Raw genomic sequence first — 25,686 nt, 5'->3', positions numbered from 1 at the left:
CAAACCTCTCCGGGGTACTGTCTTTGCCCAGGGACCTGGGTGCACATGGTGGGTGATGGACAAAAATGGGAATGTTCAATGTGTACCACAAGGGAATTTGATGTTGGGGGAGTGCAGCCAATGATTTTCCTGTAGATATATAGGTAGAGTCTCAGAAAATATTTCAATTAGGTACAGAATAGTTCAATTAGGTATAGGACTTAAGATAGAGTGGATTAATGTTAAGGAAACACTTTTTCTCTATATACCTTAATTAGGCATTCTGTAAGCAAGTTTTCCATCTGGACTCTATATCCTGCACTGGCCATGCATGTGTAGAGCACACATGGAAAGAAGTATAAGTCAAAAGGAAATCTGCTGTGGTGGCTGGGAAAGGATGAGTGCACCTTGATGTGGGGGACGCCCTACTAGCGCTGCCTTTCCCCTCTACCGCTGACATGTTTTCCTTTTTCTGGCAGTTTTGCCATTTTCTCAAAATTAATAAATAGTAAATTAGGTTATAGAGTTTTGTTCTCAACTTAGGGATTTGTATGGAATAAATATAGATTGTTGAGAAAAATAAGGTTGCTGATTATTCACAATTATACATATAAGTGTGTAAGTATGTATAAATATAATGTAATGATGTAGAATAAGGGGTGGAATGTCATGGTTTAATAATTTTGTAATTTTTGCTATCAGTATTCCACATCATAACATCATATTAAGCATGAATAATTTTACTGAATCTGCAACTTACAGAAGAAGACTACATCTCCCAGGGAACAACACGATAGGTCACGGGACCTGGACTCTATATTAACTCTGTCGCAGAACAGACTGACGTTTTTCGAGTTCTGGCGTTCAGGGGAGTGTGTGGGAGCCTTCAGCCGTTCGCCTAGATTTACAGTAGGCCTCTCGGTTACGGGACTCATTCTCTCTCCTATTTTGCTTGATTCGTTAGCTCAATTTCAATTATATTGTATTATATTGTGTTATCCTGTATTTCGATATAGTATTTAGTAAATAAGTGTGCCTCCTTAGATCGTTGCCGCTGTTTTCTTTTCCTAATTAATTTTTTTTCTTTTCGGCCTAGGGCCCCTCCGGGGCCCACGGCCCCCTGTCACGGACGCAGGTGGATTTTTAGTTCAAACCGTGACAGAAGCTCTTCTCACACTCAGAGCACTTATATGGTCTCTCTCCTGTGTGGACACGCTGGTGCACCTTCAGTTCAGAGATGCTTTTGAAGCTCTTCCCACACTCAGGACACTGAAAGGGTTTCTCTCCTGTATGGATGCGCTGGTGGAGCTTCAAATCAGAACTGCTTATGAAGCTATTCCCACAATCAGAGCACTTATATGGTCTCTCTCCTGTGTGGATGCGCTGGTGGCGCTTCAAATCAGAACTGCTTATGAAGCTCTTCTCACACTCAGAGCACTTATATGGTCTCTCTCCTGTGTGGACATGCTGGTGCATCTTCAATTCAGCACGCCTTTTGAAGCTCTTCCCACACTCAGGACATTTATATGGTCTCTCTCCTGTGTGGATGCGCTGGTGGAGCTTCAAATCAGAACTGCTTATGAAGCTCTTCCCACACTCAGAGCACTTGCAGGGTCTCTCTCCTGTGTGGATGCGCTGGTGGCGCTTCAAATAAGAACTGCTTATGAAGCTCTTCCCACACTCAGAGCACTTGCAGGGTCTCTCTCCTGTGTGGATGCGCTTGTGGAGCTTCAAATTAGAACTGTTTATGAAGCTCTTCTCACACTCAGAGCACTTGCAGGGTCTCTCTCCTGTGTGGATGCGCTGGTGGAGCTTCAAATTAGAACTGCTTATGAAGCTCTTCTCACACTCAGAGCACTTATATGGTCTCTCTCCTGTGTGGACACGCTGGTGCACCTTCAGTTCAGAGCTGTTTTTGAAGTTCTTCCCACACTCAGAGCACTTGCAGGGTCTCTCTCCTGTGTGAATGTGATGGTGGATGGTGAGGCTGGAACTGTTTTTGAAGCTCTTCCCACACTCAAGGCACTTATACGGTCGCTCTCCTGTGTGGACACGTTGGTGTATTTTGAGTTTAGAAATACCTTTCAAGCTCTTCCCACACTCAAGGCACTTGTACAGTCTCTCTCTTCTGTGGATACACTGGTGGGAAGTGAGGCTCCCACTGTCCGTAAAAGTCTTTCCACAGTCAGAGCACTCAAATGCTCTCTCTCCTGTGTACATGCACTGCTGGCCAGTGGGGTGGAGTCTCCATTTCATGCTCTCTGCAGAATCACAGATCTCATAATGCCTCTTTGCTGAGTGCGTGCACTGGTGGCTAGTGATGCTGGAATCCAGTTTAAAGCTTTTCTCACACTCAGTGCATGGATTCTGCTTTTTCATCTGGCACACATCCTTGCTCCTGGTTTCCTCAGGCTGCTTTGGACCTATGTTGGAGTCCACTGGGTTCCTCAGTGTCATTCCCAGATGCTTTCCCAGGGGCTTCTTGATGTGCTCACCCTGACCTTGCTGCAGGACTTCCTGGACATCCCTTCTGATTTCTTCCACAGAGATGTGATTCCGCTGCATTTCCGCTACACAATTTCTCTGCGGAACCTCCTTTGTATTTTTGATCCCATCAGCTGCTGGATGACAGAGGAAATGCAGCAATAGCACACGGTGCCCAAAATAAAACACAGGCAGAGAAGGCTCTTACAGCCCCAACATTCCCCTTCCCTCCACCACCTCACCTGGGCTGAGGTCTCCTGGCATGGCCTCAGGGCTACGCACATCTGGGATCCAGGGGTCTTCCCCTCGTTCAAGCAGGGAGATCAGCATGGGCTTGGGGGCTGGAAGTGGAGCTTCAGGGAGAGAAACAGGGAACAAGAGAGCATTTCCCTCATGCTGGCACAGTGCCTGTTCAACAGCTTCACTCTGTGCCCCTCCCCAAGGAGAAACCACCATTTAGGTCTAAATGACACCGTGCCTACAGCTTCCCTTGGAGCAAAGAATGTTTTGACATCTCTGAACATTGTGAAGGGATATTTTTTCTTTCAAATTAACTTTACAACAGCTTATTTGTTTTCTTACAGTCTACCAGTGGTCAAGGCATCAAAATGTTGATGGCAATTGCATGGAAAATCCTCAATTCCATAGCAGTAACCAGGGATTCATCTGTGAGCTGGAGCTGGTGGCACCATGCAACACACAACACAAGGGCTGGTTTTCTCCCTCCTGGCTGATGCCTGCTTGCCAGCACTGACTCTGTGGCTTTGATCAGAGTGCCGTGCATACTAATCCCTTCTGAAACTCATGCTTTTCAGTATCTCCTTTCTTGCTGGCACTGTGGTGTGAGTCAATATGTAGCTGCATGGTGTTTATTCAAGGCCCGGCTTGCAGAGGCTCATTCTGCACAGCCAAAGGTGCCCTAACGAGGAGGAAAGGCAGACAAGCTCTCACCCAGCGAGGCCACACACTGGTATGTCTCCAACATCACGTCCCGGTAGAGCTCTCGTTGCACAGGGTCCAGCAGCGCCCACTCCTCCCTGCTGAAATACACGGCCACCTCCTCAAAGCTCACGGGCTCCTGAAAGCAAAGAGGCTCCTTGCTGGGAACAGCCAAGGCCCAGGCAAGCAGCTCGCACAGGACAGAACCTCACACCCCAGCTGCTTTTCTGTCCCCAGCACACACACGCTGGCTGAGGGCACCTCCCTCTACCCCTGCATTCACATCCCTGGCCCCTTGGCCTCTCCTGCCTGCTTCCCCAACCCCTACCTCAACTGGATGTGCTGCGGCCATTTGCTGCTCTCCTGCAGGCTGGGATGATCACGGCTGGAAGGCAGAAGTTGAACTGGAGCCTGCAGAGAGAAGAGAAATGGCAGGGGAGCTGTGAGGGAATGCAGCAGTCCCAGTTCCAGCTCAGCCCTTCTGCAGGGCACTGCCCAGCCTTGCAGAGGAAGACAATGAGCTGCAGCACAGGAAACAGTCTGGCTCAAAGAGATGAACCGTCACAAAGCTGTCTCAGACTGGGAGGCTCAAACAACTGGTAGCTGACACTTAGTTCAACAGCTGAGACTGAGAGGGGACTTAAGACAAAGCACGGCAAGGAGGCAGTCATCTTACCCCAAAAGAGGGAGCAGCCCAAGTGCCCCTCCAGCTCTGCTGCACAGCAGCGGGCTGCACCACAGGACCTGCCCTCGAGCAGGGCTGTTTCTGCAGCTCACACCTGCACAGAGATCCCTTGCAGCTTGACATCAAGACTCCTTCTCAATACAGATCTTCTGTAAGACACCCATGGTTACTTTGGAGCTTTCATGTATTCTCTAAGGTTCTGTCTTAGAGGGACTGTGCACGTATGATTCCTTCCACACAAAGCCTTGACCAAGCTTGGGACTAGGAGAGGATCCAGCCACATCCTAGCTCCTTACCTCTGTGGTCTGAAGACATGAGAAAAAAAGGGGAACTACTCTGAGCCTCGTGACTCAATGGGAGGGCCTCCTGTAGGTGTGTGCGTAACCCTACCCTCCATGCAGTAAATAACCAAGTGTATCCAGCCACCTCCGATCCTGCTGTGTCACTGTTAAATCACTACAGCATATCCCTATTATATCAACAAATATAGTCCTGCTTCTCCCTTAGGAGTGTATGCTGTGTTTGGATCCACTTGTGACCAATGGGCAAAGTCTGCAGGATGGCAAGAAGGGAAACAAACCGATGACAAGAGACATGAAGCACGTCCCAAATTCTTCTGTGAATGTTCTCGTGGCGACTGCTGTAGTTGAGCAGAAAGCAGAGGTCACTGGGGGCAGTAATAGGATGCAAAATGGGAAAGGTGTTATCAGCATCGTGTCGGGTTTGGAAGTGACATATGAAGCAAAAGAGAACTGCACCGGTCCTCCCAGAATCAAAAGCGACTGATATTCCACAATATTTCTGCTGCACTACGTGGTGCAAGTTGTGCAGGTAATGCTTATTCACACAATAAACGAAGACCTCCCCGAGTCGCCTACAATCCTTTAGGCCACACATCCTCCACCTGTAGGGTTTGGCTCCAAACAGATGCAAAACTGCACCCATAGCACTAATTAAAGGCACTGCCTCTACACAGTTAAGGCAAACAGAGGCAGCAGAATGACGGCTTATTGCCTGCCCTAACAGAAATACTGTTAGAAAATGGTATGGCCATCCAACCATCCAGCAGGAGGTGCAGAAAAGCACCTGGTTCATGGAAGAACACCGTGAATGCAGCCCCCAACACTCAAACACAGCAAGCCTGCTGGAGCACCACCTCCACAGATCCGTGAGGGAACACCTGGTGGCAAATGGATTAAATCCTCTGGCAGATGTCCGTACATCCTCTCAGGAGTGGAAGTAGCCCTGGGCTTGCTGAAATCAAGCAAGCCCTCAGAAAAGGGTTGGGAAAAGTACTCTGTAAAGGTGACTGATGTAGTTCTCAAAACCACCTACTGCTGATGTTACCTAAAAGTGGTGATGGCTCACATTCCTCGGGTAAGGAAGTGCAAAACGGCGAGGAGTCAACTGGATGGTTCACACTTCTCAAATAAATAGGATGGCTTACTTAAACACAACAATAAATCAACAAAACATCCAACCACATGGAGATTATTTTTCCATCTCCTGAGAAGAGAGAGTATCTGACAGCACTGCAGCCAAACCAGCCTGTGACGGTCACAGCCACCACCAGCCGATGCTGTGCTGGGAATTTTAACTGAACCGTGAAGGCAACTTATCGAATAGCAGCAGTGCTAAACAGAACAATTAAGGCAATAAACAACCACGTGGTTACAACAGCCTTGTTAAGCAGTTGTTAGAGCACTCCAGGACACCTGCATGATATCAATAAATTCATTCCTCCCTCCCTCTTCAGCCGAGCACGCAGACTGCGCTCACTGCCAGGGGACACTCTCAGCACCGCGTGCCCTTTGCAGAAGGCACCTGGGCTGTGCTTTACTGACCTGCTGCTGCTCGGCCGTGTTCTCAACGCGTGCTCCAGTCAGCCCACAGGCTGCCAGCTTCTCATCGTCTGTTCCAGAGCCCAGTGCCGGAGCTGCTGCAGATGCTGAACGTGCTCAGGGCCCGCAGCTGTGTGCTCAAGGCATCTGCAGCTGCCGGGACAGCCTGAACAAAAGCCTTGCCAGGGCTTTGCACAACCCCAGCTGAGCCATCAGGCAAGCGCTCAGCAAACAAAAGGTAACGCCATTTCAAGGGTCGCCAGAGGCACGTGTTGCCCGCAGGGTCCCCGAAGAGAAGCTGGGGGCTGCCGGGGAGGAGGAGCAGGGCGAGTGCAAATTTCCACTTGGAGGCTTCACATTAAGACACTCCAAAGGAGGCATCGGGGGGTTTAAAGCTTCCGTCAATCCACGCGTGCACAGCTGCAGAGCGAGGCCGTCTCGTGTCTCCCGTGGCCCAGAGAAAGAACTGCAGCCCCAGCTGCGCTGTGTTACAGAGATCCAACCGGGCAGCAGAGCACGCTGACCTCCTCTGCTCCCTTCCTCACTGTCCCAGCTCCCAGCCCGTTCCCGTGCCCCTCGGAGCCCAGCCCGGGCTGCATGAACTGCCGCCCTGGTTGCAGCCCGTCTGGGCCAGCAAACCTGCTGCGCTGAGCGGGAGCTGGAGCCGGGACCAGGGTCCCGCCTGGGGTACGGCAGTGCGGGTTCCGCCCCGTCCGGGGCCGCTCCCCGCTCCTCTCCCGGTGCTGCTGGCAGGGGGCAGGAAGCGTGCGCTCCTCTGCACGAGCCACGAAGGGCACCTACCTTGGGTGCGGAGCAGGCTGCTCCCAGCTCTGGTGCAGGTAGCCGGGCTCCTCGGAGTCGCGTAGAGCAGAGGACGCCGAGTGCCCTGAGCCCGGAGCTGGCCGCAGGACGGCCTTGGTGCACCTCCTGCCACCGCGGTGCTGCCCGGATGGCTTCCAGCCAGGCTCTCGCCTCTTCCGCACAGGCTCAGGAAGGCAGGAATTCCCACAACGATCACGCCCAGAGCTCGTTTTCATGGCACATCTGCCCCCGGGGGATGGCGAAGGGAAGGGGTGCGGGGGAGGAGGGAGGGAGGAATGGGGGCTGTGTTTTGTTACGCTAATGCAGCATCGCTTTCTGCCGGCTCTCTTTGCTTCCTTCGGTGGGGACATTCGCACACCCTTGTCATCAGGCATCCCTCCCTTGCTGTCCTGGCGTTCCTTTCACTCCTCTCCCCCACGAGTATGTCCCAGCAAGAGGCAATCTCCGGTACAGCACCAGAGGACATTCTGTGTTGAACAGAACTCTTGCAATGGAACCGAGCTGTGGCTAGGAGCTTTACCCAGAAGCTGCTGTAAGAATACGACTTTCCCCAGATCCTTATCTAAGGGTCCTAATAAGTCTTCTGTGCAGCGATACCTTGCGGTTCTGTGTGGGTTTGTGGTCCGTATGGCTGGCCATACCTACCCTTGAGTTGCACCGGGCAGTGTACTTGGGAGTGACCTCACTGGAAGGAAAGCAGTGTGCAAACTGCAGTGGGAAATTGCATTTAGGAAAGCAGGATATTGAGGTTCGTTTTCTGGTGGATATGGGTGCTTCTTACTACCCATAGATGGTTTTGTAACAGTAGTAGATGCTACTGCCCAACGGGAAAAGGTTTCCTTTTTTGGATTAATTAAACATAAGCTAAGAAAACAAGCAGGAATACAGAAATTCTTGTACCTGCCAGGTTACTCTGGCAAGAAATTGAATAAAACTGGAGCTAAGAGTGCAACGATATTGACTGATTAAAAACTGTAACTCTGTCTTTAACACAAACTGGGCAAAACAATGTTGTACCCCCAGGAGTTACAGCAATCTCAAATATGATACACTTAGTGGTGTGGGCATCAGGGCCAAAAATGAAGCCCTAAATAGAAGTTAAAAGCAAGAGCTTGCCTAGTCAGGGTAAAGCGGTGCCCTTTGAGGGTATGGGACTGTAGAAGGATAAAAGAAATAATAGGTAACTTTTTGGAGTTTGGATTCCAATTTTGATAGCAAGTGCTGTACTTTGGTACAAGACTTGAGGGCAAGTACTAGAATAGTTGAATGGATACACTCAGTGGTGGCAAATCCATGCACTTTATTAACCAAGTTAAGGAACAAAAAGATTAAGTTTACCTTCTGGATTTGAGGGATGTCTCTTCTGCCTGGTTTGGCCAAAGGAAGCCCAAGGTTATTTGCCTTTGAAAAGGAAAGCCCTGATATGGGGAGAAGAGTCTCAGTTAACCTGGACAGTATTACCCAGGGTTGTGAGAACAGCTGAATGATGGTCAACTCATGAGCCTGAGATCTGGGATCCTCCATCCTAGGGTGGAACTTTACTGCAGCACGTGGCTGCCACAGCAACAAAAGGACTGTGTACAATAGACTGAGAGTTTGCTGAGTTTCTTGGTTTACAGAAAGCACAAATAACTCAACAGCAAGTGACATATTTGGAAAATGAGATTACAGCTGGACTTTGAACCTTAAGAACTGCCAGGAAAAAAGTCATCTGCCAAACCCCTGAGCTGCAAATTGCCAAGGAAGTGAGTAAGGGATGGCCAGGGTGCCTGAGGGCGGTGGCTGCACTGGTACTTGTGGGAATACAAGAAAAGCTGTTCAGAGCAGCAGCTGTGGAGCAAGATAAACAGCATGAGAACCAAGGACACCTCTGCAAGGAGAAGAAGGGTCTCACAGCTCTGATTGGATACGTGCCTGCATGGACAGTTGAAAAGGGTTCTGTAGAATGCTCTGTTGACATGTAAAGGTGGTTGGGAAAGTTGTAAGGGCAGACGGGAAAGTTAGAAAATAACAACTTGTGAAGGTCTATAAGGGATGTGAGAACTTGTAATAAACGATTTGGATCGTTCACATCTGAGTCCGTGCCTCAAACGCTGCAAATGTGGTGGTGATAGGTTGATGGTTGGACTTGGTCTTAGAGGTATTTCCAACCGTAATGATTTTTTTATTCTATGAGGGTTAAGGACTCCAGGACAGTATCAGTGAATACTTCATTCATGGCTTGAAAGCTGTAGCTTGAAGCTGCTGAGGTTGAATGAGGAAGAGTATGTCCTTTGTTGTGGTTGAAAACTGATCTTGAACAGACTTTCTCAACAGGATACTCTTTGGTTGGGACAAATACAGAGGAGTGTATTTGTGATTTTTCTTGCACAGGGTCAGTGATCAGTGTCTGCACAACAGTTTTAGGAAACAAGAAAAGAGAAAAAAAAAAACAACTGCACGGGACCTAAGTAAAATGAATTCTTAATGACTGACTGTGCTAGTGAAACATATTGAGTAGCTTGAAGCTTAAGACAAAGGAGTTAATTGCTTTGTTGTATGTGACTATATGAAGGGTTGCTGTAAAGAAGAATTGTAAACTTGTTATATGGCAAACAGGCTATGAACTAGTGGTTGTATCAGTTAGGAAGATTCGTGTTAGTTACTGCCTTTGAGTAGTAAAGCTTGTAGAGCTTGGGAAGAATAGGTTGGAAAAGCTACAGAATTTTCATCAGTAACAGCTTAGACATGTATTGGGGTTAGTCTAGTTATGGATTTTATTGCTGTAAGACATGAGGGATGGGCAAAATGACTTGTTCCTAGTCCCTCCCAGTGCTGTTATTCTGTGCTGCTTGTGTGTTTTCAGAAATCTATGTATTACTTACTATTGTGCCTTTGTTCTTTAGTTGTCGTTAGTTGTGGCAGGGGTGACAGCCCTTTCTTCACTCTGTTTCCCTACTGTAGAATTAGGAAATTTACAAAGAGGAAAAACGTGAATAGTCAGGAATATTTTGGAAAGTGTTTCCACTGTTAAACACTTCAGAATTTCTCAGAAATTCTGCATCCCAGCTGTAAAGAAAAGGCTTGTGCATAATTTCAAAGGGTTGAGAATACTTAATCCTGAAATTGTTTATTGGTTTTTTACTCTGTTTTGGCCTTGTACTTTGTCTCCAGTAGTATGTAGTTGGCACTCAGAAGTAATTTGATTCAGCTTGTCCTTCTGCACTGTTTGCTTTCTGTTCCGTTGTGCTGCTTTGCCTGTGGAGTCCTCTAGTCTGAGATCTGTTGTCTCACCTTGCCTGAATTCTGCCTCAACTGAATAGACATAGATTCAAAACCTGTGTTGCATTATTTTCTGGTTTCAGAAGTGTCCAGTCTTTTACTAGACAGACTTTCCTGGTTTTGAGTAACTTGCAAAACTGATAGTATTCCTGCCTGCTTCCCAAGAGTCTCTGTTTCTCAGACAAGGTTATGTTAACAAATCCATGAAACCCCAATAGAAATTCTGGGCTCTTTGCTGTGTGTCTACTTGCATCTTCTGCTTTCTGCCCTTGTCTTTGTGATGTCTTCGTTTTGCACATCCTCTTTATTTGTCTTACTTGAGTAAATGAATCCATCTGTCACAATCTTCTCACCTGGATGTCTGAAAGTTCTCTTCCCGGCAGGGGAATTATTTCACTGTTTACCTCTTAACTTTTGTCCTTCCATTTCCTTCTCTGTTACTTTGGTTTTATTTGCTGCAACGCTTCCTCCTCTTTATTTTCAGGAGTACTTCTAATCTCTTAACATGAACTGTGTGTTCCTGTACTTCAGGTTCTCTTCAAAGATTTTTTCCATATCTCTTCTTTGATTTTGATTAATGTTAACTGTTGAGATTTTTCTGGATGTATTCCCAAGACTCAGTCTGAGGTTTAAAATCCATCCAGTAGTACTACTGAATTCAAGTCTGCAATTCAGAATTGCATCGTTCGTAGAGCAGGGCCTTTTTAGAATTGAATTCAGTGGGATGTGAACAGAAGACTCAGGGCAGCAGGGTCTGTTTTAGTTGGATAAGGCTTTTGGTTAACTCTTCTCATTCCTGTAGATATGGATATATCTTGTTTCATCTACATGCAAAACTTTGTAGTGTAATCAGTTACATAAAAATACATTCTCTTCCCTTCCTGTGTTTCTGGAAAATGCTCATGAAGATTTCTGTTTGATTGTTTTCAGAGTTGTGGGTTATACTGCTTTCTTTTAATGGGCTTGCTATGACAAATATAAAGCCTGTTCTTTTCAGCCTTTAGTTTACTAGCTATTAACAACGGAATATTTACAGTGAAAAAGATCTAAGGGGATAAACACATTATATTTTAGCACCTCAACATTTGCAAAAAATAAATGGACAAAACTGTGGGAATACAAGAAAAGCTGTTCAGAGCAGCAGCTGTGGAGCAAGATAAACAGCATGAGAACCAAGGACACCTCTGCAAGGAGAAGAAGAGTCTCACAGCTCTGATTGGTTATGTGCCTGCATGGACAGTTGAAAAGTGTTTTGTAGAATGCTTTGTTGACATGTAAGATGTTTGGGAAAGTTGTAAGGGCGGATGGGAAAGTTAGAAAATAACAACTTGTGAAGGTATATAAGGGATGTGAGAACTTGTAATAAACGATTTGGATCGTTCGCATCTGAGTCCGTGCCGAGTCGCTGCAAATGGCGCCCACAACGTGGAGCAAATCAACCCGCGGCTGAGCGAGCCCGGTCCGGCAGCGTCGCCCGACTGAACTTCGGAGAGACTGTTTCGCGCGCACCCGCCCCGTTCTGCAGGACAGAAGGTGAGCAGTCGGGAACTATGGGGAGCTCACTAACGAGGGAGCAACGAGTACATCTCGAAGTATTGCGTTCAGTGTTACTGTATCAGGATGAGACTGTGTCTACTTCAGCATTAGCTACTCTTCTTAAATGGATAAGCAAAAACGTCCCTGAATTTCCAAAAACTGAGTTCTCTCTCGATGGAGAACTTTGGGACAAAATCGGCTCAAAACTCTACGAGGCTTCTCTCGCTAAAGACAGAACGGCTGCTAAGCTGTTGCCCGTTTGGAGCCGGATAATGGAAGGGATTAAGCAATCACGACGGGAAAGAATTTATTCCGACCATTCCCTGCCGCCCTCCGTCCCAACCCCGCCGCTGCCTCTCGCTGCGGGAAGCGGCCCGTGCCCGGATCCGACCGGCGGCTCCGACGCCCCCGCGATTCGGGGAGACGAAAAGCCGCAACCGCCCCCCCTCGCGCTCCCGCCGTTCGCTCCTCCCCCGACGCTCGCCGCGTTGCCGCCCTCTACGGCGCCCCCGCCCTTCGCCCCGCCTACGACGCTCGCCGCGCCTCCGCCCCCCGCTCCGCCCATGACGTTCTCTGCGCCGCTGCCCTCCGCCCCCCCCACGTCGTGCGCTTCAGCGTCTGTGCAGCCGGAGTGTAACGTGATTAAAGACACGGACGGATCGAAACCACGGGATCGTTGTGACCCAGGTCCAGTATATCCGGAATGCGAATCGGGCGCATTTCTTCCTGATGATAATTTGAAGGGAGCAGAAACGACAAATTTCCCTACAGCGTACTGTGGTGTCTTAGAGCAGTGCAGAAAAGAAGCAATATTAAGGGGTGATGGTGACACATTGCAAGCCTTTCCTGTGTTGTATCAGCCGAATCAGGTCCCCCGTTGGGAACCCCTGCCTTATGAGGCAGTGAAAGAGCTAAGGAAGTCAGTGAGAACATACGGAGTTCAGTCTACCTTTACATATAATCTTTTGGTTGCAATTGGTGATAGTCATGTTATGACCCCTCATGACTGGAAAAGTGTGTTACGAATGATCCTCTCTCCCATGCAATACACCGTGTTCATGACTGAATACCGGGATCAGGCTGCTGTCCAGGCCTTGAATAATTTGAACAATCTAAATCACATTGGCCTAGAGGAACTCATGGGGGAGGGGGTCCGGGCAACACCTCAGGCACAGGCACAGCTGGACAGGCAATGCCTGGAACAAGTTAAGACTTTGGTGTTGCGTGCTGTCCGTCGGGTTCCTGATATTAATTCACCCGATGCTTCATTTACTTCAATTAGGCAAGAGGCTACTGAGCCTTACATTAAATTTCTTGACCGTTTACAAAATTCATTAGAGAGACAAGTAGAAAATGAAGCTGCCCGAAATGTCTTGCTTAAGCAATTAGCAGTAGAAAACGCAAATGCAGACTGTCGAAAGGTTTTAAAGTCCCTAAGGAATGCAGATCCATCAATTACTGACTTGATTAAAGCCTGTCAAGATGTAGGCACAGAAAGTCATAAAATGGCCCTGCTAGCAGATTCATTGGCCACCCAACTTGATGCAGGGACAGCTCAAAAAGTAAAGTGTTACAATTGTGGAGAACCAGGTCATGTCCAACGGGACTGTAAAAAGCCCAAGCGAGTAAATAAAAATGCTTCTGCTGTTCCAACTCGACCCTGTCCACGGTGCAGGAAGGGGCTACACTGGGCTAGAGACTGCCGATCCAAACTTCCTGTTGCTGCACAGCCCTGCGATCTGCCGGGAAACGGCAAGAGGAGCGCGAGACCGCGCGCTATGACAGCAAATACGGTCCCGACTCAGCCAGACGCTGTCTGGCCAGCTCACTCAGACCAGCCACCATTGGCAGCGCAGGAGTGGATTTGTCCACTGCCCAGTCAGTGACGCTGACTGATAGCACCGTGACTCTCATTCCAGCAGGGGTAATGGGTCCCCTTGGGGACGGGCGTAGCGCCCTCTTGTTAGGACGTTCTTCTGTTACAAGGATGGGACTTTTTGTTTTACCTGGAGTTATAGATGCTGACCATACCGGGGAAATTAAGATAATGGCATGGACACCCTCACCCCCCTGTCCACTGGACAAGCTATCATTGAGCGTACTCATCAAACACTGAAATCTGTTCTTAATAAACAAAAAAGGGGGAATACAGGAGACACACCACAAGAAAGATTATGTAAGGCTTTGTTTGTGCTGAATTTTTTGAATCGTGATCATACAAATACAACTCGTGTGGATCGTCATTTTGGGGGCTCCCCAGTGCTCAAGGAACGGCCAATGGTTAACATTCGAAATATGGCCACAGGGCACTGGGAAGGTCCCTTACCATTGATAACCTGGGGTCGAGGATATGCTTGTGTTTCTACAAGGACTGGCCCTACATGGGTTCCGGCAAGATATGTTCGGCCTCATCTCAAGGCAGAAAATAACACCCAGCCTTAATAATGATTGTGATTATACGCCTCTTACTTCATTGATATTGCTTTGTAATTTGTTGTATTGCAAATAATAATTTTAGTAATGGTAAGACATAGTAGGTAACTCTTCCACATTACTGGTATAAATTTAAGAATTAGAATTATTAAGCATTATTTAGATTATTGTGTGTCTTTCCTATTTTGGCAGTAGATAGAATATAAGTTAAATAGGATTTGATGTTACCAATGCTGGAAATTATGGGACTAACTCTTCTAGTGTATTAGTAATGTTCAGTTATGATTTTATTAGCCTATCAACTAGCCTCTTCTTAGTTTGTAAAAATAAGACCCTGGAAAAGAATCCTGGACAAACGGATGATTCTTAAACATAACAGTTATTAACTCTTTTTCATCTCACTAATTGGGATTTTCAAAATATGACCATGCATCAATTGAAACAAAGGTGCTTGCAAAAAAAGCTAACCTCGGCAATTTATTCTGTTTTGTAAGCAGGTGTTCCACTTGGGCTCTGTACCACGCACTGGCCATGCGGATGCAGTGTACAAATGGAAAATACCATTCAGACCCTGAGTAGGAAAAGAGCAAGAGAGAATCCGTGGTGGATGAGAAAGGGAAAGTGCACCTTGAAGCAGGGGACGCCCTGCTGGCGCTGCCTATCGCATCCACCGCCAACATAATCCTTCTCTCTCCTTTTCTGCAGTTTTCTGCCTCTCCAGGGACAATAAGTAATAATGTGCTAGCTTAGGGAGTATTTGCTTCATGCTGACGGGATGGTTTAAAATGGATAACACGAAATTGAAGTCTTTTCTAACCTATTTCAAATTTACACAGAATTGGATTCTCAGGGGTTCTTTTCCAGGTTGTAGGAACTTAGGCCGCAGACAAAATGCATCTGATATTTTAGTGGATTTAACCATACATTTTGTCATTTGCCTTATCTCCTTTTTCATTTTCAGAATATTGTCAATCGAGGCCTTGATTGAGTTATAATGATTATGTTATTAATATAATTAGTGTTATTATATTATAGTATGGTAGTAGCTTGTCAATAAACAAAAAAGGGGGAATTGTGGGAATACAAGAAAAGCTGTTCAGAGCAGCAGCTGTGGAGCAAGATAAACAGCATGAGAACCAAGGACACCTCTGCAAGGAGAAGAAGAGTCTCACAGCTCTGATTGGTTATGTGCCTGCATGGACAGTTGAAAAGTGTTTTGTAGAATGCTTTGTTGACATGTAAGATGTTTGGGAAAGTTGTAAGGGCAGATGGGAAAGTTAGAAAATAACAACTTGTGAAGGTCTATAAGGGATGTGAGAACTTGTAATAAACGATTTGGATCGTTCACATCTGAGTCCGTGCCGAGTCGCTGCACAAAACCACCTCCCTTCCCACTACAGCACTTATCTGGCAGAACTGGTTGGATTGCTTCTGTTCTCTTAGCTCTTGGGGCTGTTGTTTTGCCACTCATAGAACTGCTTCCCATGAGTTTATGTTGTATTTGCACTGGAGGGGTTGAGAAGCAGCTGAAACTGTCAGCTTCATTCTTGTCCTGCATCCCACTGAATGTGAGCTGTGTATGAACTCAATAAGCAAATACGATTTTTGGTATTGCATTAAGTATATTCCTGTGCTGTGCTCTGGTGGTATGTAACTGTTCAGGCTTTGACATTATTAATGGAAGCATGCCTGACTTCAGCATGTGCAAGGCTTAATCATGAGCATCTAACCCATCTTTTAACAATGAGGCAGAGTTCAAGTAGATTTGCAGGTGATCAGTTGTGCAAGACAAAACTGAATTCCTTCTTTGATAGAACAACCAATTCCTTTTTTCCTCCAGACAAAGAGAAGAGATGTAGTCCCATATGTCATACTTCACTTGTGCTCTTGAGGCTGTGCCAGACAGTAAACAGCTAATTCATGTAAAAGAGATGATCGTTGCGAGAGTTGGTGTTTACTGAAGGAAACAACTGCTTGTGGTTCTTTTTTTTATTTAGGGCAACCACCTCAAAAGCCATAAACAACAACAAAAATTCCTGCAGGAGTGATTGGAACGAGAAATGTTGGCAATAAGGGGATTTTCCAAGGGCTCAAATTGAGGGCTAGTCTTGCACTGTTTGCAGTAATGACCTTGGCACCAAAAACTCATTGGGATTTTCTTATGAGAATTTGTGGTGTGTTGTCAGTAGGTGACAACTGAGGAAACGCATGTGCAGCAGAATACATGCGTTTGGGACATGGTACAGATACAGAAAAACCAGTGAGACTGGGCATGTCAAGGCCAATAACAACCCTCCTGGGAGACAGTAGAAATCCTTACTGTTGCAGCATGGATAACTGGAGAGAAGTGAACATGAGAGATGTATAGGGAAAGATATTCTGTGGAGAATAAGCTGCAATTAAGGCATTGTACAATGTTCTTCCAGCTGGAATATTACTTGCAGTTCTGGCTACTATATTCAAGAAACATTGATTGAAGCTGCTTGGAATTCAATGAAGGGAATATTATGGGAATAAAGAGCCTGTTATGGAAGGACAGTAGAGAAGTTTTTCAGTCTGTGGATAAGAACTAATGGCTGGATAAAATAAATGTAAATGAATGGAAAAGCTCTTGCCTCTTAAGGTGGGATCCTGGAAGAGACTCTGTGGTCATTTGTCCAGTGTGTTTTCCCCCAACTCTTTCTGTACAGGGAGTGATATTGTTTAAACCTACCTTTATAAATGAATCAGTTGGGTATCTTACATGAGTTATTGCCTTTGTTTATAAACAGTATTGGACAGTATTGATTTATGTAATTGGAAATGAAAAATCATCGTTATGAAGATTTGGTTTGGGACCTGAGCAAGGTCAGTTGAGCTCCCAACACGCTGTGGAAGAAAACTTGTTTTTATTCTTGTGAATTATTTTTTTAATCTCTAATGTTGTTCTGGGAACACTGTTACATCCCTAAAAGGCAGCAGCATATATAAATTATCCCAGTAATGAATAATAATATACAGTAAGGAATAATAATAGTTTCATTATAAGTGTTAAAATTTTCACTGATAGTTTAAAAAAAGGAAATGCTATTTGTCAGATGTCAAAAACAGGATAATTTACCAAATGCAGAAATTTAGGATTTAGTGAAATTAATTCAGGTGTAAGAATATTGGTGGCCTGTATTTGACTCCTGCATAGTTTGCAAGGTTCTTGCACATAAAACCTAGTTTTGTGGTATTTTTGCTTCTAATTCTACCCTCTTGTTAGCAATTTGTGGGTCAGGCTGGGTCACATCACACTTCATTTCAGTTTTCAGTTCCTTCTTACTTCATCTACTTTTATTCCTCCATCATACAGGTAGTTAGGGAAGTCAATATATGAATCATTGTGGAGATGACTGTTCCTGTAACATTTGAAAGAAAAAATTGTTTTTTGATCAAGCGTTCCCAGTAAAAGATAAATAATTCTATGTGAACCAAAAAACTCTGAGTAACTAGTGAAATAAGTTGACCTTTTTCTTTCCAGTTTTGCAGGTAGGAAGACAAACCTGATGAGCTGAATGAGTTTTCTGTTTAGCTGCTGTGTCTGAAATAAAACTAGTTCATAGACTGCATGCAATTTCAGTTATTCATTGGTGGGGTATTTCTTGTTTTGCTTGTAGTTGCCTTGTGGTCACCGGTGTGAAGAGATTTGCCATTCAGGTGATTGTCCTCTGAACTGCAGCCAGAAGGTTAAACTCAAGTGTCCTTGTAAGTGACTGAAAAAGGTAAGTTTTGGAGTTGCAGTTCTGAAAGTGACACATTTTCTTTGTATGTTCCTAGGCTTGTGTACATGGATTGTCTCTGGTCAAGACTGGAATAGAATCAGTTACTTGAGCAGAGCAGCAACAGCAGCTGAAAGTCTGGGTGGAACAATCAAAATATTCACTAAGGAACATAAAATTCATTGTAGAAAATGTTAGCTCCCAGATTTGCAATACCTTTCTCTTCAAGCACACTTCAATTTTTGTAGTTCCATTAGGAAAATAATCAGATGATCTGGAGTGATTTAAGAAGTCAAAGCACATTTTCCTCATTAGGAACTGAGAAGTTTATAATTACATAAATTGGAACAGTCACAGATGTTTTGAATTCCTAATTGATGGTTGTCTGAGGCCCTTAAAGCAAACAGAGGCATCAGCATCCTTAGCTTTCAGCAGAGATAAAGGACAAAGCTTATAGCTATCAAGTATGATGAGGGGAAAACCAGAGGCTGCTGTGACCTCTTGACAAGTGTTAACTTAATGAAAAATTCACTATCTGGCTTGAACAAAGCATGCTTAAATTATTTTCAAGACCCGGTTAACTTCTGAGCTTTCCACACAGATGCAGTTTCCCCAGAGTTCTTAGCTTCTCCAAGAAATGTCTTCAGAAATCTCAGATCTTGCAGGGCGCACGTTCAAGAGAAAGGATGGTAATGCCCAGAGTACATGCTTCAAATTGAGCAGTCTCTGCTTATAAATAACTAGCTTTTCTTTATTTGTAAGTTGAAATGTTGACTTCTGCTGAGGATAAATTATTTGGTTGTGACTAAGTGCTCTTACTAATTTCAGTTTTTCTTACTCTACTGTGTTCAGTAAAATCAATAATATCATTGGTTGCGTGTATACTTCTGCTTCTTGTTCCTTAAGATATAGGTTTACAGTTGGACTTGATGATCTTTGAGGTCTTGTTTCTTATGCCAGACTTAATTGAATAAGGAAGATGGGTATTTCCATGATAGCTCTGTTACATCTAGTTGTTGCTGTCCCTAATTTTCGTACTGTTTTTGGAAAACTGAAATGTGTTATCATCTTCTGCTGAGTTCTGACGCTGTATAGCTATTTCAGACCAGTTCAGATTTTATTGTCCCAGAGTTCCGGGATGTCTTCAGTGATTATGTGGATGTCCAACTGAAGTGTGGTAGCAAGAAGCAATGACATTAATGTTTAGGATGCTCACTTTTCACTTTTACAGTGGCCTGAAATGGAACATTCCAGATCTGCTATTCTGAAAGTTTTATGGTCCTTAAATATGATGACGGTTACTTTTTTTCCCCCCCTCAATCTTGTAAATTTGATTTTAATAAGGTGGAAAGGTTGTTATGAGTTAATTATATAATTAATAAAAATTAATTCTTATATGATGACAGCCCACTTATTTAAATAGCCACAAAGTGGTCCTTCTGATTCCTAGTGAAATGGTGTCTCCCTTCAGAAAGAGAAGAAAACACTATCCCCACCTTAAATATCATCTCACTGTTTCCAGGTCAAGCCCCAAATCCATGCTCTCTTTTGTACAGAGAGCTACAGTGTAGAGGGTAAATGATGGTAGAACCAATAAGCCATTGATAATTGGACTGTGTATTAGTTGCAGCTAATCTGACTGCAGAAATATGACTCGTTTCTGTAGTGTGAAAGATGATGTCTTTTAACGTTTGCTTTATGCATCTGCCCTTGTCTGAGATCGTAATTAGGGTATCTTTGATTCCAGAAGGTCCTTATGCATATTTGCTTGGAGCTGCATTCTTACAGCAGATAGTGTACTTCTTTCTTAGCTTGGATTGGATAGTGTACCTGTATATTTAGTCTTCTGTGCCTGCAGGCTGCGATCTTGAAGATAAGGAGAAACAGAATTGAGTACCTAATATTTGCAGTTGAATTCTCCTCTACCAGTCTTCTGTCTGTGTATACTACTGGTGAAGTTGGGAGTTGACAGGACACGTATTCCAAGCTGCTCTGTAAATATGCCTCATCTGAACCATCACAATTAATATCAAATGTAGGAGCTCATAATTTGAGTGCAAAACAGGAGGATTTTTTCTTCCTTTTCTGGTGTTGAAGTTAACTGTTGCATCATGAGGCTATGCATGTAAACATGCAAGGTCGTATAAACCACTTGAATTTGTAACCCACAACTTGTAGTGGACCATATTCTTAACCATCTAGGCAGGTGGTTTATCTTAGTGTGCTGGAATTGCTCTGAAGAAGTTAGTTTTTGGATTTTGCTGTATGCTATGAAAATTGTTCTGCATATTGTCAGAAAGCATGAAAACCAGAATAGCTTCTGGCTATGTTACTGTGCTTTCCTGACAAAATTCTTCATAGGCTAGTAGTATAGATTATAACTTTCTCTCTGTGCTGGTATTCTGTTTTGGTTTTGTTGGTGGTTTTTTTTTTTTGTTTGTTTTTTGTTTTTTTTTTTTTTGGCCTTCAATGTAAGGGGGAGGAAGGAGAAGGAAGTAGGGGAGATCTTCCCATGACCAGACCTTGCCCTGTAGTTTCAGCCAGTTTAGAGAATTGATACGAAGTTTCAGAAGAGTTACTTATTAGTTACTTTGTATGGTATCTTTTGTAACAGTTCACAAGGTTATATTTCTTTTTCTTAAATAAATAAGTGAAAAAAAAGACATGAAAAATTAAACTGAACCACTTGATTTATTCTTGATTCAGTTTAGCTTATCAGAAAGAAGGAAAATAGAAAAGGATGCTTGAATACAGTTACAGTTTCAAATAATATTTATTTATTAGCTTCATTCTGTAAATATACCGAATAAAATTGTTTTACAATTTTCCCAACAAAATGAACATTATAATTAAATTTTTATATAGAGAAATGAATTACAAACAATTCAATTTATACTTAACAGGAAGTACAGTGCAGCAAGATACAAGAAGGCCAAGTTTCCCTGGAGTGTGATGCGTTATGCAAGGAAATGAAACGGAAGGCGTCTGAGGTGGTGTATCCATTTTAGTAATGTTATCTTCATTGCCTTGAGAAAAGTTGGAAAAAACAGGCAGATCGTTATTTTTTCAAGACAGTAATAGCAAGAAATGCAGTGTAACTCAGCGTACAGTTTAATTGCACATTTAATTTTTGGACTACTGAATCTGGCTTATTGCTGAGAATTGCGCTACTTGTAGATAGTGTCAACTCACTTGATGAAACACTGTGTTAAGGTAATGCTCTATTACCTCTTTATTTTTATATAATATATAAATGAAATAGAGATGAAAAGATAGAAAGAGAATTGTAAAAAGCTTTGTTTGGAAATGCTTGTGGCTTCTGTTACAAGACTGGAGGGAGGGGAAACACACCAGGAAAGGGCTTTCCCTTTCAAAGGACTTTTAAAGAGACTGTTACAGCACATAAAAATTAGGATATTTATCTTCACTTAGGGGAAATGTTCAGCAAAACACAGAATGAAGAAAACCCAGTGCAAACAAATACAACCATAAATGTAAACTCATTTCTAGGCTCTCAGGATGGGAACATCACAGAATCACTGCAAAAATTGGAAGCTGGCTCCAGAACAAGACTTGCAGTCTTCTGTAACCAAGCACTGATTAACAGTGAGTGCCAAGGAAGGATATACATTACTTTGAAAACCAGGAATAATTTAACTATTCAGGTTGTCAGTACAGAGAGAGCCTAAGTGACCTCTTGAATTCCTTTCCAACTATTTCCCCCTTGAGATTCCAAGTTGTATTTGATACTGCGAGGTCAGGCACTGTGCCCTGACTCCCAGCTGACCAGCTGCACCAGTTTGTGTAGGTTGAAGACAGAGGAAATGGACACTGAGGTGCTCCAGGCAATGCTGACCCACAAGCACATGTCCAATCCCTGGGACATTTGTATTCTCTGTCCTTCCTGCTTGGCCTTCATCTCCCTCCATAGCCATTTAAAGCATTTTAAGAATGCAACTCGTGTCTTAGAGGCAGTCCCTTATTAAAACAATACCTAGTTTTATTGTTCACACAGGTTTGTAAAGTCTGAGAAAAAAAAAAAAAAAAGAAAAAGAAAAAAAAAAAAAGAAGAAAATAAAAAGAAATTAAGAAAAGGAGAACCAAGATGGGTATTAAAGGGAACATTAGCTCATCTTCTAACACCCTACTTAGTGCTGTTTGAGATCGCTAAATTCTGAATGGCTTTCTTAATGCCCCTAATAATCAAGATGTGCTAGACTCTCACACACCCACCACCACAGCTGACTGGCTCTGGCATAACTCCAGCTCTTTGATTAAAACCTGGCACTAGAAGAATCCACAGGTTAACCCCATCCACTTGCCTGGGGCTGGATCTTCCATCCCCTTCATGGAGTGAGAAGGTGGGAGGTCTCTGCAGCTGGAAGAAAGATGGATGTGGTGTGGCAGAACTTTGAAAAAGCACTTGATGGCTGCTTGGCAAACATTTTCTCCCTGGTGGTACTGGTAGCAGGTTCTTAGTGCTGTAGGTCTCAGGGTGTTTCACTGTGCAGATGACACTATTTCCTCTTCAGAGATGGGCAAAAGAGGGGAAAAAAATGTCCTGATGAAGGCAGACTCCACTGAAAGCTCACAGGTGCCAGCTCAGCAGTCTATTCATCAAGCTGCCCTGCCTTTAGCGTTATCACAGCAAAGATTGAAAAACAATTGCATGCAGCATCTCAGCCATCTGTAGTCCATTCCAGCCTCTGGGACATATACTGCCTTGGGAACAGCCCTTTTCACACTGACAAAGTGGTAAGTCCCATACCATCTTCTATCCCTTTCCACGCTCAGCTGCTTGTACTCACTGTTTACTTGTTTCTCCTTCAGGAAGAGGCAGCTGGTAGCAAGAAACGCAGGAATCCTGCAACTCCTCTATCCCTCGCAGCCAGCTCTCAGGGATGCCCAGCACTGGGGGTCTGCTGGACAGCAAAGGAGGGTTCACAGCTCCTGGATGTGGCAGCAGGACACCGGGGTTCAGTTCTGATTCTGCTATATATCAGACACCTTGAGCTATCCTTAGCTCCACTGGCCATGAAATGAGAGACAAGCAGAACTAATCTCCCATACACACAAAGGAAACACTTTCATCCATTAATCTGGCCATACAACTAGGAGAATCTCAGGGCAGGCACTAATTGTAGTTTTTCCAGTTTTGTTTTTCATGCACCAACAATAAACAGCCTGATTGTTTCATTATCTGCAAACTTAATGCACTGCACAATTTCAAATCCTTGCCATTGCAGAGAGAGTACTCTCACCATCTCTCAGCGCAGAGGATTTTTTTGGCTAGAGCTTAAGTTAGATTGCTGTTGCATAATCAGTGTTTCATTAGGGCAAGCTGCCAGGTCAGGGAACATGTAAATCCCTATAATATCTGTCCTGGTAGAAATCCTACTGATCTAATCCAGAGAGATCCCAGCTCTACATCAGTGGCCCCTACCAGATGCAAGCACAGATAGACACATCACAGCCTCCTGCATTCTAGGGACTGTCATTGCTATGAGATTTTAATCAGATCCTCCTGGACCAGCTCCCTCCATTGCCACACCCAGGGCCAGGCTGATCAGGGGCTCATCCAAGATTCATTAACTCTGGTTCCCCACATTTTTATAATGAGCTTGTGGTGCCATCCATTCTTTTCTGCCTCCCTCTGCAGTGACCACAGGGATCACTTTGTCGGATGGGGAAAGCCAGCAACTCCAGCAGGAAGAGCAGCTGAGTGGGTTTTCCCTGTATTAAACTCCAGAGGGAAAGACACAAAATTAGTGACTTTTCCTAAACACACAGTCTGAACTGACAGTCTGTAGCACAATTTCTTTTGTCCTGGCTATGCTGTGCACAAGGAAGTCTGCTCTCCCCTGGCTCTTGGTGCAAATCCCCTCCGACTGCAGGGGAGAAAGGTTATACTCACATAAGAGAAGGAGTTCATAAGTTGCTCTTCTTCATACAAACAGCACCCCTGAGCAAAGACATGCTTTCCTCATGGACACAGGGAGCTGCAGAGCAGAGCTGAAGCTGCAAGGAAGCAGCCAGATGCACATCCCACCAGCAGGCAATGGTACATGGTATTTCTCCTGCACCTACAGCCTGGATGCTGCAAGTCATTGGGTTTGTGCAACTGCAGGCTCAGCATGAGTCTGGCTCCAACAGCAGGTGGTCTGATGAATCTATTTGAGGCTGCTTTCATTCGTCAGGCCACTATGGTCACCTCCTGGCCCCTCTGCTTTCCCAACCTGTTTCCAAGTAGTTCCTCATGCACTATAAGGATACAAACCCTCAACGGATTTCCTTTATCTTCCTGCAGTGTATTTGTTAGACGCTGATTGGGTCCTTCTTTGCATTTATTACTCACCAGCTGCCATTCCCACCTGCATCATTGTGGATGCCTAGCAGCTCCAAATGACAATATGGATTTCCACCACCTCTTACACCTGTGCTCATAGCTGATCTTTTGCTGTTCAGTATTCAGCTTTAGGTCTGTCCAAGAGCTTTTGCACAGCCTTCAGTAAACAGAGGAGACTACACTGGTATTCAGTGACAGAAATCCATTAGTGCCAATATTTGTTAGCTTTAATAAAGCCATGATGAAAAAAGCAGTCACCTTTTACATGGCCTTTGGCTATGCCTAGGATACAAGAGAAAATCTGGCAGTGCCAGTCCTATGAGATACAGAGCGCCACTCAGGAGGTTTGTAGTCAATTGACTTCATAGAACCTCAGAGTGCTCAGCAACCCACAAGAAGAGCTTTGTTTATAAAAGCAAAAAGACTCCAGTCTTCAAAAAGGGCAAGAAGGAAGACCCGGGTAATTACAGGCAAGTCAGCCTCACCTCTGTCCCAGGGAAGGTGATGGAACAGCTTGTTCTAGATGCCATCTCCAGACAACTGGGTGATATGGAGGCTATCAGGAGTACTCAGCATGGGTTCACCAAGGGGAGGTCGTGCTCGACCAACCTGGTCGCCTTTTATGAAGATGTCACTAGCTGGGTGGACAGGGGGAGGGTGGTAGATGTAGTCTACCTTGATTTCAGTAAGGCTTTTGATACTGTCCCCCATGACATCCTTATAAAGCTGAGGAAGTATGGGATAGATGAGTGGACAGTGAAGTGGGTTGAGAATTGGCTGACTGGCAGAGTGCAGAGGGTTGTCATTGCCGGTGTGGTGTCTGGCTGGAGGCGTATAACTAGCAGCGTCCCCCTGGGGTCTGTACTGGGTCTGGTCTTGTTAAACATCATCAGCGACCTTGATGAAGGGATAGTGACCACCCTCAGCAAGTTTGCTGATGACACGAAGTTGGGAGGATTGGCTGACATGCCTGAAGGCTGTGCTGCCATTCAGCGAGACCTGGACAGGCTGGAGAGCTGGGCAGTAAGAAACCGGATGAGGTTTAGCAAAAGCAAGTGTAGAATCTTGCACCTAGGGAGGAATAATTATATGCACCGGTACAGGCTGGCAGAAGACCTGCTGGAGAGGAGCTCTGCTGAGAGGGACCTGGGTGTCCTGGTGGACGACAGATTGACCATGAGCCAGCAGTGTGCCCTTGTAGCCAAAAAGGCCAATGACATCCTGGGGTGCATTAAAAAGAGCGTGTCCAGCAGGTCGAAGGAGGTGATCCTCCCCCTCTACTCTGCCCTATTAATGCCTCATCTGGAATATTGTGTCCAGTTCTGGGCTCCCCAGTACAAAAAAGACAGGGATCTCTTGGAGAGAGTCCAGCGGAGGGCCACGAAGATGGTGAAGGGCCTGGAGCATCTCCCCTATTAAGAAAGGAAATGCCTTGTCCAGAAGCAAGCAGTGGGCTGGAGAGGGCACCAAAACGAAACCCTGCTTGTGGGAATACAAGAAAAGCTGTTCAGAGCAGCAGCTGTGGAGCAAGATAAACAGCATGAGAACCAAGGACACCTCTGCAAGGAGAAGAAGAGTCTCACAGCTCTGATTGGTTATGTGCCTGCATGGACAGTT

At 44.9% G+C, this 25,686-nt stretch overlaps 1 protein-coding gene and 1 long non-coding RNA gene across 4 annotated transcripts; both read right to left on the bottom strand.

The window, feature by feature from the left end:
• Window positions 1–446: 446 nt before the first annotated feature.
• Window positions 447–6,985, bottom strand: LOC146757091 (uncharacterized). 3 transcript variants are annotated; one of them, XM_085523442.1, is made up of 3 exons: window positions 3,415–6,985; window positions 2,706–2,816; window positions 447–2,600 (listed from the first exon to the last, which is right to left on the bottom strand). In XM_085523442.1, the coding sequence occupies exons 1-3, from the start codon at window positions 3,446–3,448 to the stop codon at window positions 1,123–1,125; spliced, it is 1,623 nt and encodes a 540-aa protein (XP_085379568.1). In that variant the 5' UTR covers window positions 3,449–6,985; the 3' UTR covers window positions 447–1,122. The 3 variants fall into 3 exon arrangements, with proteins under 3 accessions (XP_085379568.1, XP_085379566.1, XP_085379567.1); XM_085523440.1 differs by having other exon boundaries at window positions 2,706–6,985; XM_085523441.1 differs by having other exon boundaries at window positions 447–2,597; window positions 2,706–6,985.
• Window positions 6,986–21,758: 14,773 nt separating this feature from the next.
• On the bottom strand, window positions 21,759–22,661 carry LOC146757090 (uncharacterized). Its single transcript, XR_014937020.1, has 2 exons — window positions 22,532–22,661; window positions 21,759–22,249 (listed from the first exon to the last, which is right to left on the bottom strand). It is a non-coding gene; the product is annotated as an uncharacterized LOC146757090 (long non-coding RNA).
• Between the last annotated feature and the right edge of the window lie 3,025 nt (window positions 22,662–25,686).

Source organism: Coturnix japonica, chromosome 24, assembly GCF_054131305.1.
Source record: "Coturnix japonica strain WE chromosome 24, WE-NBRP24, whole genome shotgun sequence".
NCBI lineage: Eukaryota > Metazoa > Chordata > Aves > Galliformes > Phasianidae > Coturnix > Coturnix japonica.
This window is presented reverse-complemented; position numbering and strand designations above follow the sequence as displayed.

What these genes read in the sequence shown, in the direction of transcription:
- LOC146757091 (XM_085523440.1), bottom strand. Translation starts at nt 2,919, where the DNA reads ATGGTGGTTTCTCCTTGGGGAGGGGCACAGAGTGAAGCTGTTGAACAG. An exon ending in GCCAGGAGACCTCAGCCCAG is followed by an intron (nt 2,601 to 2,705) that starts GTGAGGTGGTGG and finishes TCTGTCATCCAG; the next exon opens with CAGCTGATGGGATCAAAAAT.